This window comes from Serinus canaria, chromosome 4, assembly GCF_022539315.1.
Source record: "Serinus canaria isolate serCan28SL12 chromosome 4, serCan2020, whole genome shotgun sequence".
NCBI classification, from domain to species: Eukaryota; Metazoa; Chordata; class Aves; order Passeriformes; family Fringillidae; genus Serinus; species Serinus canaria.
In genome coordinates this window covers 46,482,247-46,494,282 of record NC_066317.1, presented here as the reverse complement: position 1 = coordinate 46,494,282, position 12,036 = coordinate 46,482,247, and the positions used below count along the sequence as shown (strand labels likewise).

The 12,036-nt window shown below is 36.5% G+C and overlaps 1 protein-coding gene across 1 annotated transcript in view; it reads right to left on the bottom strand.

Annotated features, from left to right (window-relative positions):
- Positions 1-8,176: 8,176 nt before the first annotated feature.
- Positions 8,177-12,036, bottom strand: part of GABRA2 (gamma-aminobutyric acid type A receptor subunit alpha2) — a 58,418-nt gene continuing 54,558 nt past the window's right edge. Inside the window, exon 10 of the mRNA XM_050973679.1 lies at positions 8,177-9,391. Within this exon, the coding sequence (XP_050829636.1) occupies positions 9,083-9,391 (309 nt within the window). The 3' untranslated portion in view covers positions 8,177-9,082. The remainder of the gene's footprint in view (positions 9,392-12,036) is intronic.

Sequence of the window (12,036 nt, the reverse complement as noted above, 5' to 3'; positions counted from 1 at the left end):
AGCAGGGTCTCAAAAGATCTGCAGAGAACATGAAAGCAGAGTTGCTTTTCAATATTTAAAATGTTATGAATATTCATCTTTCACTTTTACTCTGACTCCTATCCACCACAAATGCATAGGACAAAATGTTCAATATGTTTTCCATGCTGGATCTTCTTAAATGGTTCTTTTCTCCCATATGATTTGTCAGCTCTGCAAATATTACTCAGGCCCCTGTTTGCTTCTTATCCATACATAAAACACATTTTTGAAACTAAATCCTTATTCATTACAGTCTGATTTTTGTATTGTTTTCTGAAAAAAGCATACAATATTTTGGACCATTTCCTGCATTGCAATTAATCCCTCAACACTCCATAAATTGCTTCAGGCAAGGACACCTTCCACTAGACCAGGTTACCCAAAGTCCCATCCAACCTGGCTTTGAATACTTCCAGAGTGGGGGCATCCACAGCTTCTCTGGGCAACTTGTGCCAGTTCCTCACCACCCTCAGAGTAAAAAACTCTTTCCTAATATCTAATTTAAATCTCTTGCCTTTTAGTTTAAAACCACTGTCCCCCCTCCTATCACTATCTACCCATATAAAAAGTCCCTCCTCCTCTTTTTAATCAGCCCCTTTAAGTACTGGAAGGCCACAATGAGATCCCCCCCATAGTCTTCCCTTCTCCAGGCTGAACAACCTAGATCTCTCAGCCTGTCTTCACAGGCTGTGACCCAGTGCTCTAAGCATCTTTACAGCCTTCTCTGGACCTGCTCTAACATGTCTGTGTCTTTCCTGTGCTGAGGACTGTCATCATCTTATTGCAGGGGTTCCATACTGTTGTCTCCTTATGACAAAAGTTTCCCACCTTCTTGGTGTTTCTCATGGGCAGCTCCTCAGTACACTGGCTCTTCTTCACAAAGTAGCCAACTGACTCCAGTTCCCTTCTCAAGGGCCCAACCCACTCTTTTACAGCACTCTTCTTCTCATTGGTTACAGCTGATCTCCTTCCTGATCTTTGATAATTGGCCCAGCTGCAACCCCTTAGGGGTAAGATTACTTTCTACACTATCTCTATTTTTTAATATTCTATCCCCCTACAGAGGACCCCAGACCTGGCACAGTACTCCTGGTGGGGTCTGACCAGGGCAGAGCAGAGGGGGAGGATCACCTCCATCGAGCTGCTTGGGATGCAGCCCAGGATGCCATTGGCCTTTTGGGCCATGAGTGCACACTGATGGGTCATGGCCGTATTTTCATCCGTGAGAACCCCCCAGCCCTTCTTTGCAGATGTCTTCTCAATGACATCTTCTCTCAGTCTGGGCTCATGTCTGGGACTGCCCCAAGCCAGGTGCAGCACATTGCAGCTGGACTTGCTGAACCTCGTGAGGTTCCCATGGTCCCACTTCCCAAGTGTGTCCAGGTCCCCCTGAATGGCATCACTTACTTCTACTGTGTCACCTGCACTGCTCAGTTTTGTGTCTTTGGTAAACTTGCTGACAGTGCATGGATCTCATTGACTGTGTTCTTGATAAAGATATTGAAAAGCATCAATCCCAAAACAGTGCCCTGAGGGTCTATTAACCTCTTATTACTGGCCTCCACCGGGACATTGAGCCATTTGCCACACCTCTCTCTGTCCATCCAGCCGATTCCTTATCCATCATATAGTCCACATCTCAAATCCACGTCTCTCCAATTTGGACAGAAGGATGTCATGTTCTTCATCATCCGTGAAGAACATTTACGTGTTTCTTGTGAGAATATGTGACTTTACAGGAAAAGAAAGGATCATCCCAGAAAAATCTACAGGTTTTCCACTGAAAGACTTGGAATCAGAATACTCATTTTAAAGCAAAAAAAAAAAAAAGAAACCAAACCAAATCCAAACCCACAGCTTACTAACAGTATAGTCTTCTGTTTGTTTCTAAGTAAGCTTTGTTACCCCATATACTCCCACTGATGAATTAAGCTGTCTGGTAGGAGGTTTCTTATGCTCCACATCATTCAGTTGTTAGCGTATACCCAGCAGCAACATGTTTCATAACCTTCAGAAAATATGAAACATTGCCATTTGTAATATGAATACATGAGGGTATTCTTATTATATAAATAGGAAATCTGTTAAACTCTCACCAAGCTGAGGAATATTTTCTTTTCAATATATTGTTTGTTTCCTTTGGGAAATACTGTCTTTAATAAAGAAGAACCTTTGTAGAGGCTGTAATGGGTTGTTTAAAAACAAGAAAATGAAAAACCCACACACAGTTCCTAAGAGAGAAGACATGAAGGGAATTAAATATTTGTGCTGTCAAAGCATTAAAAACAAAAATACAAAATGTGCTATATTTAAATTAACTTTAATAAGAAGTACAAAAAGATAATGTTAAGCAATATTTTGCATGTGGTTAATAAATATTCTTCAACAGCAAGCAGTGACACATTCAAACATAAATCCAGTTATTTCTTTTACATTTTAGAAAAGTAACGATTTTCCCAGTTAAAACAAGGTCACAAATTACAGAATATTATAATCTTCTTTAATTATTTATAACTATGAAACCTACTAAATAAGTAAACTGTCACCCAGAATATTTTATATGACATTGATGTTCAAGGTTAAGTATACTTACATTTATCATGCAGTTTCTTATTGTGCATATTTGATTGGTGTTTAATTTAAAAATTATTGGTTTCATTCTTCCCATTCCCTTATTTCTTTTTAGTATACTGGGAGTGCCTATTTTCCAAGTCCTATACATTTTCACACCTAAGTGACTCACTAAAGAAGATGTGTCATACAATGCATAAATATTTTCTGACTCCAGCCCAGCTGAGAAATTGCAAACCATGTATGAATCAGAGAACACTTTGTTTTTACTATTTTTTTAATCAAGTATAACGACATTTAGTGTAATCACTTCCATGAAAATTAAAGTGCCTTCAAATGTTTCCTAATAAAGTGACTATTTGAAGAGGAGAGGGTGGAGGGGTGCAGTTTAGGAACTGATATTTTAACAGTTTATAGATACGGTGCATATGTATTCTAACAGATGTAAAGTACTACATTGCATTCCGTGCTATTGCTAAGCTACAGTAGCCTATAAACTGATAAATTCAGCCAGAATGAACATCTAATAAAGAATATCAAAAGCAGTTGATCAAACTAAAATCTTGTTCCATTCACTATTTCCATCCATCCTCAACAGCATAGTTTGATGGATAAAGTATAGGAAAGCAAATATAACCTGTGGAAGCTCACCCCTTTTAATATCAGATGAATGAAAGCACTCATTGCAATCATTAAAAACCTTGAATGCATAAGGACACACTCCAGAACACCTTATCAAGTAAAGTATTCACATTATGTAATAATTTGAAAGCAAAATAGAACTTTTAAATTATCCAACAATAAAAATATAATCATATATATTCATGTAGACTCTAACATTAGAGGAAGAGTATACATTATCTTGCATATTTTAAAATATCCTCCAAATTCTTTTTTGTTAGTGTTATCACCTCATCCTAACTTACAGCACTTTCACAAGATTCTTAAAGGGCATTAATAAATATCAAGGAAAAACCAGACAAAGCTCTGTATTCCAGTATGGTTGACACTTCTTTTAAGGGCTTATTCTCATGGATTAGAGAACTGACAACCTATATCCAAAGGAGAGCCCAGGTGTAGTTAGGTGTACTCCTCTTCTGGAAAAGTCCTTACTGATTTCACTGATAGAGATAAATATGATGAGGATGTAAATTAGTTTTATTTTAAATTCAGTGCAAATTTTGCCCTGATCTCCATCAGCAATGTCAAGCCCTCAAAATTTATCCTCTTCCAGTAAGATATAATCACAGACTCCAAAAACATGAGTTAAAAAATTCACCTAGAAATATTTGAATCTAGAAAATTGAGTGGTTTAAAGTAGAGAGAAAGGAAACATTTTACGCAATTAACATATGCCGGGCATTGTAACAAAGTTTTGATCCTTTAACTTTTACTACTAAATACCTAAAGTCCTTCACTGATTTTCAGATGACTGTAATTAAGAATTGGATTTAGAAAATAATTAAAGGTTTTATTTTTTAGGGAGTTTGGGTCATCTACAGAAATAAGGTGGAGGTTTCCTTGACTAAAAAAAAAAAAAGATATATTAAAGGGATTTAACTTGTATTTATATTGTGCACTAAGAGCATTCTAGCAGGACATTCACCAGTGCTGGGATGAGATGGAAGAAATTCTAAAACTGCTTTATTAAGAATCATTCACTTTACTCAAGGCTGAAGAGTGATCTGACTTTTACACAAATTCACATAATTATTTTAGCATTTGTGTAAGACAAAAACTTTGTATGTGACATGAAATTATACCACATTCAGAGTCTATTTAGGAATGTTTAGCCAAACTGTGTTTTTTAAATGAAGCCATTTAACTTACTGGGTTTATTTTAAAATGTTTTCTTCCTCTACTTTAAAACTCGTTGCATGGCTTTATAAATTTTAGCATTATGTGTCTGCACATAATTGGGCACAGATGATGATAGCTTCATATCCACACTGAAATAATCTTTCATGCAGATTTGTTAGGAGTGGTAACATTCAGCAGCATAGACTTCATCTGTTTTGTGAAGGCCAAGGCAAAACCTATGCACTACTAAGCTTTCAGAAAAGGAATGAGAGGTATGGAGGATGCGTGCTGACTCTCTGTGCTTAAGTGAAAGCCATGCTTTTTAAGAAAAAAAGTGTAGAATTAGCAAAATTCTACTTAATTTCTGAAGGTTCTTTTCTCCTTCCACCCAAGATGTTCCAAACAGCAGGAGACACACAGTATTGCATGGTCTGTATTCACAAAGCAGTCACTAGAGGCCTCTTGCTTTCAAAGGCACGACTCGTGTCCCTCAAGTTCAGTAGAATTATACAAGTATTTCCATTTTATGTGCTCTAGAAGTTACTGTCCACAACTCACATGTGGCAGTGAAGGCTCAGAACTGAAGCTGAAACAAAAATACACATTACCTCCCTCAGCGACTTCCTCCTCAGTTATCTCACATTCCACTGCCATGGTAACAAAGCCATTTGTGGGCTCTCTTTTCTCCTTTCCTCCCCCATACATCCCTACCTCCTCCCTGCAGCTTCTGGTTGATTTCATGCAGACAGTCTTTGGTTTCTTTTGAAAAGTCTCATCACCCTCTACGTTATCTGTAACCACTGGGAAGGAAAGGTGATTCAGTAAGGCTCTTGTTCAGTCTCTAGATGCTCTTTCTTGTGACTTCATGGGCAAATTAGCTCCTTAATTTAGAATAATGTTCAGTGGTATGAGTGGTCTGCCAAACTAAAGCTCATATCTCAGACCGCCTACCATAATATTTTTTTAAAAGATGCTCAACAACGCAGCAGTTACAAGTTGAATTAGCTCACATATGACAGGTGGAGGTAATTTAATTGGCCACAGCATAATTGACAATTTTCTACTCTTCTGTCATGAAGTCTCCAGCAGACAACTCTGGCTGATAAACTGCGCTGATCTCTACTTTTCATGCTGATTTATAAATTACTGTTAAATTACCTGACACATGCATCCAGAAGTATATGCCCCAGTACTACACTGGAAGCCTACTTCATGAACCTCATTTAGAATTACTGTAACTCCAATCTAGCTTTACCACAGTGTTTTATCTTTTTATTTATTAATTTTCTCAATCATAAAATATGACATACTGACCCAAGAATAATAGAAGTAGGTTAGATTAATGTGTCGACCAAAAAATTCACTGTCAGATTCCATGTGCAAGTCCTTGAAAGAGAAGTGACTTGCATTTTCTCACTCATACTCCCCACTTTAAGTATTTCAGACCTGCAAGATTTACTCAAATTATAGGAAACCTTTACATATTTGGCACATAGATTTGTGACATTAGCTTTAAAATCCCAAACACAGATTCTATACTAAATGAAATGGCACAGATATCTTCTAAAGCAAAGTAAGGCTTAACTCTTGTATTCTGCTATTCCTTGCACAATTCTCCCATTCACTTAAATCTTTACATCTATATTCCCTTATCCAGTTGGTAGTCTTACAAATTTGCAACTTATGTGTACTCAGTTGGGCCACTGCAAATGTTTCAGCAGTGAAACAGTAAAGCATACTCCTTCTTCCCCTAGGAGGAGATTGCTTTAATGTTGACCAATTTACTAAATTGTCTGGAGCATGCCCATTTAAAAGCCTTGCTGATGCCCACAATACCTGCATGTATATATTTAAAATGTTTTGGATTTTTTTCCACTGAGTTTATATAGTATGCCTACTTTTCTATACAAGTGGGCAATAAACGTAACCTTACCATGTGATAAACACCTGTCACCTATTTTTCTACTGACTCAAGCAAGTGTAGAGAAAAGGGTCAGTGAATGAAAAAATAGTAGTACCTAATGAAATTGTTGGCAGCAGGGCTGACTAGCATGAGACAGCGTTGGGCTTCTTGTGCAAACTGGAGATGGGCTTTTTGCATGCAGCTCTGAGTTACCCAGGTGGTGTTTTCCAGAGAAGTCTTGCTGGAGAAAACTTTACCAATAAAAGCCTTTGAGGAGGTCCCATTCTTGCATAAGGATGCATGATCCTTCCTTATCAGGTAATTCAACATGCCTGAGCACACTCATATTTGGCATGGGGAGACTTCTGACTATAAAGTGTCGTGCATGGAGAAATACACAACAGTTTCAACACCGTGAAGGGTTTGAGTACCTGGGATGTAGCCGAGGGTAACACACAAACCTCTGTTTCTCACACCCCAGTCTGGTGAGGTTTGGAGAGTCCCTAGATCTTGCCAATAAGAACAGAAGGTAAGAACTCACTAGGTCAAGGAAGGAGACCTCAGCCACAGAAAACATAATCGAGCTATTGAAGTTCAGGAGCATTTTAGCAGGGGCCTCCATTAAACTATACAGTCAGAGCCCTTTGCCAAAAACAGAGCTAAAAGTGAAGGGATTTTTCTACAGTCCTAATATTTACAATTATTTGTACATATGTACATATTTATATATTTATTCATACCTGGACAACGTGATGTTTAAGGGAAAATTTTTAATTTACAAATGAAACATTTTAAAAATGTATGCTTATACCATGAAAAAACCCTTTTTTATTGCTTGCCTTCTAGCCTTTTGTTCATAGTCACACTATTGCACACATCTCCATGTTACATGGAAGATCTACATTTACATATAAATATATATGAAAATAAGGATATTTTATTTTAATGTTCTGAGTAAAGTGCTCATTTTTAAGCTACTGTTGATGAGAAAGGTTTAGTCTGACAGTTTAATTAGAGGGAATTCAAGGGATACACACCTTGTCCATGCTTCTCCCCTTCTTCTATAACCTACCAAATGTCTTTATTTTACTGATGTCAACTCTGTCTTAACTATTAATTCTATTTATAATATGCATTTGTGACCTTGGCATCTATACTGTCACACAAAGTACAAAACAGAATCACATCAATAGCAAAGAAAAAGCAAGAAAATAAAACAGCAAAAGAAAGCAGTGTTTCTCTTTGTTGTTTTTAGCACACTTCCATGTCTTAAGATACTCTTTTATTTGATTTTAGAAATATTTGTACAACTTTTTTTAAACTCTGAACATATCTATTTTATGCACTATACTCAAGTTACTGTACAAAACTGCAATAAATGACACTATACGACTACATATGTCTCTACTAGAAGACATCATCATAAAGGTGTATCTTTTTTAAAGGTCAACTAATAACTGCTAATGTATGTGTGAATCAAAATATTTTTGATTGGCCAAGTATAATAAAATCTAAATACAGTACACAATTTTTATTTATGCTATGATTTACCAGGCCTTTAGGGGCATAAAGAATTTTTGCAAAGGCTCAGAAGAAAAACAGTTTTACTGATAGTATTAAATGTTCTTATAAAATTGCCAATGGCAGATCCAATTTTCTTATATTTGTGTATATGAAATACAGTTGATGCCTACTGATGATGCATGACCTTTTATTAAAAAAATAACATTCAAATCTTAGCAAAATCATTTCTAGTATACAAAGTTGTTGTAAAGTTATGTCAGCGAAATGTAAAGTTGCAATTTACAAAAGCAGCAGTAAATTTCATTATATGGACATATTCCTGAACTTAAATCATGGTTCTAGTTTCCCTTGAAAACAGTGCTTCCTGGGACAAATACAGGTAAATTTTGTAATGGCAGGATTGAGGAAAACATTAAGCAAAGGAAAAAAGTGTATTATATTACTGATAAACTTATACCTGAAAAATTTCTGAGTGATTCTATAAACCTGAAAATAATTCACTTAAGAACAAAATAAAAAATAATTTAAAAAATCCAGCTTTGCTGAACCAAGAAAACAAGCCAGCTTAGTAATATCAAATAAATAAAACAGTGAAAAAATAAGTATCTCACTAGCAGAAGTTGGTTGATATTGAATTTGATTTACCCTTTCCCCTGAAATCAATTAAAAGAATTTATTAACAACTTCAAAGAGGACAGAAGTAAGAAACTTGTGGCTTTTGCCAGACAGTAGTGTTTGCTACCTCCTCAATCTAACTTGTATCCAGAATGTTTGTGAAGAGCAGAACTGTACGACCTCCGTACTCTGTTATGTACATGGGTACTGCTATTGTATGAAACAATTACACCTTTTTAAAAAAATCACTTTTTTAAATGACAGTTTCTTTCACTAAAGTAGAATTAGTTACTTTATAGAAAAATATTTTAACTTTAAATTAAAAAAATACTGCTCCTAAATAATTATGCAGGATCACATCTTCATCTCATTGTACGGAGAGAATATAATTCTGTATATTTGAATCCTAGTTTAACAGAAGTCCCCTGGGTTTAACTTTTAAAGAGCTGGCTGTATTTGCCATGGGTGCTATCTGTTTACAGACCCATGAATTAATGCTGTGTCCCTCCTTTGGAGACACACAGACAAGACATTTATATACACACTGTACAGAATGGTTCACAGATTAGCAGTTATTAGTCGGACTGTACATAGCGAACAACCTATCTGATTAGAATGATGCTTGAAGTCCTCAGTGCAAGTCAGCTTTTAGGTAGATGGTGCAAAGCCAAGTAAGACAGGCTCCCTGTTTAAATATGTAGCCCAATACACTAAATTAAAAGTACCAAATAAGACTGGAAACACTATTCTAGACATTCTGTCAATTTTGCTAACACTGTTGAATGTCTTCTTTGCTTCTTGTGGCTTCGCTTCTGGTTTTGCCTTGTTGGGTTCTGCAGTTGTAGCACTCTTGGAGATGGTTGGTAGCACTGAGTCCTTGGTAATATTTGGAGCATAGTTGGCAACAGCCACTGCATAGGCATTGTTTTTCTTAATGACAGATGCTTTTTCTTTTTTCTATTGGAAGACAGCAGGGAGTTAAATATTTCATGTGTATTCGCCAGAACAGACTTAATAAAGCATAATTTCAAAAGTAAAAGAAACAAGTGAGCATATTAAAATAAATACCATGCTAATAAATTCAGATATAAAGAAAGACATTTCCAGTCTATCCAAAAAAAGGTTGAAGAGACATAAGATTGCTCTTGCACCATCAAGTGCCCTACTGAAGTTATGTGAGGAAGTCTCTGTTACTGTGATTGCAAGCATAACTGGAGAGGAGTTGGCCTTTTTGTAGTGGCTTTGCATCTGTCTCCTTACAACGGAATTGCAAGCTCTTTACAATATTTTCTGTGAAGATTACCCGTCATGGTAGCAAAATTAAAATTAGGCCACCTTTCTCCCATTAAACTAGCATGACTATTATTTAGGCATGTCATAACATACCACTAATCAAAACATGAATTTCAGTTAAGGGTATACATTTTTTAGAGACTCTGGAGAAATTAGTTTACACATATATATACATAGACCCACATATAGAGAGGTCAGAAAGAGATTGCAATTAAGTGAAAGAAGGAATCCAGACTGATAGTTTTAGAACTGAGCTGAGATTTAGCCCTAGAGCTATTTCTGGTTTTCATAAACTATTGGTTAAAAAAAATGCATGACAATGATGAAAACAGGACTAAGAACCTAAAAACCAGCAGAAGATAAGGATAGTGGGATGGAATTAATTTAATGAAGCTCAGAAAAGGGCAGTTTAAGTCCTGCACCTGGGGAGGAATAAGCTATGTACCAGTGCATGTTGAGGCTAATGGGTTAGAAAGAAGGTTTGTAGAAAATGCCTGGGGGTGTCTGGGTGGCCAGCAAGTTGAAGACAAGCCAGCAGTGAGCCCTCACAGAAACAAAGGCCAGCAGCCTCCTGGGCTGCATCACAGAGTGCTGCCAGCCAGCCAAGGGAAGTGATCATTCCCCTTGACTCAGCTCTGGTGAGGCACATCTGGAGTGCTGGATCCAGTTCTGTGCTTCCCAGCTCAAGAGAGATACGGACATAATGAAACTAGTCTAGTGAAGGAGCACAGAGATGATTTAAAGCCTGAAGCATCTGAAATACAAAAGGCCAAGAGAGCTGGGGCTGTTCAGCCTGGAAAAGAGAAAGCTCAGGGGAAGTCTTGTCAATGTATGTAAGTATCAGAATAAAGATTAGACTTTCCCCACTGAAATACAGTTGAAGGACAAGAAGCAATGAGCATGAAATGAAATATAGAATATTCCACTTAAGTATTAAAAAACCTCCCACTTTTGCTATGAGCATGACCTAGCACTGGCATAGGTTACCTAGAGAGGTTGTGGAATCTTCATCTTCAAACATATTAAAAAAATATCTGGACAATGACCCTGAGCAACCATCCCAAGCTGACCCTGCCTGCACTAGGGGAGATAAATTTAATGATATCCAGAGGTCAATTCCAACTTCATCAGTTCTGTGTTGTTGTGGGACTGTGTATGCTTTCAAAGGGCTAAAGTTCAACCAGGGGCAGTTGACTGGAGAGTCCATGTGCACATGGGCACAGGGATGTACTGGGAATGAATACAGGCTTGGGGTTTTAGACCAATACATAGGTTCACAGACTAGCTCTGCAATAAGACTGTAATGCTGTAAATTGATCCAATGCTTTGCAGCAATCTCAGACTAAGGAATTTCTAATAACCTACAAGAAAGAATGGAAGGCAGTTTCTCAGGAAGCAATATATATTATTTACATATATATAAATATAACATATATCATTTTTATATAAAACAACACAATAATATATTTATTGTTGTGTATAAATTACATACCTATATTAAAATATAGGTATGTAATTTAGAGACAAGCAAATAAATATTAGATTTAGTCCATCTCTTTCACAAAATACAGAACTAAGCAAATGAAAAAATGGCTAACTTCTTTCTGTATTGGTTTGTTTTGATTTTTAATCATATGGAAGTGACACAAGTAAGGAATTCCCGTGACATTTCTCATATAGGTGCATTTCAGTTTTTTACTTCCACTGGGAGGCATCTATCCCATTTGCAATTTTGGTTTCAAATTACATCCAATTTGATATTTATCTGGGCCATCTAAAAATCTTGCTAAGATCTTAATAGTTGGATGTTGTGCCTAAAATACCTTGTCTTAGGAGGTGGTGTCACATGAAAAGAGAATCTGGAAATCAGTTAGGAATTCAGCATTGTTCCTTATGGACTGGAGTGTGAAAAAGAGTTGATAAAATAAATGTAGCTTTTTCCTGCACCTGCCTTGCTGTGAGGCAAACTCCCTGTCAACAGCACTTAGACAAGAATTTCCATATAATGTGAACACAGATGACAGTGGAAACATATTTAATTTTAATTAGTGAAGAGCAAGCCTGACTTTAGGTGTACAGATGCCTTCAGTTAAAAAAAAAAAAGAGCAAATTACCAAATCAAATTATCAGAGGAACACTTTAATTCATCTCTAAGTCCTTCCTTTCAGACACAATTAGTGTGTTTTTAAAAGGTATCTGCAATACCATTAATGAGACCTGCATGGTAAAGCTGAACCATATTTTTGTATGAGAAACTATGACTATGTTAAAACCTTATCTTTTTGTTAAGTTGTTTGAAGAAAGAAGAG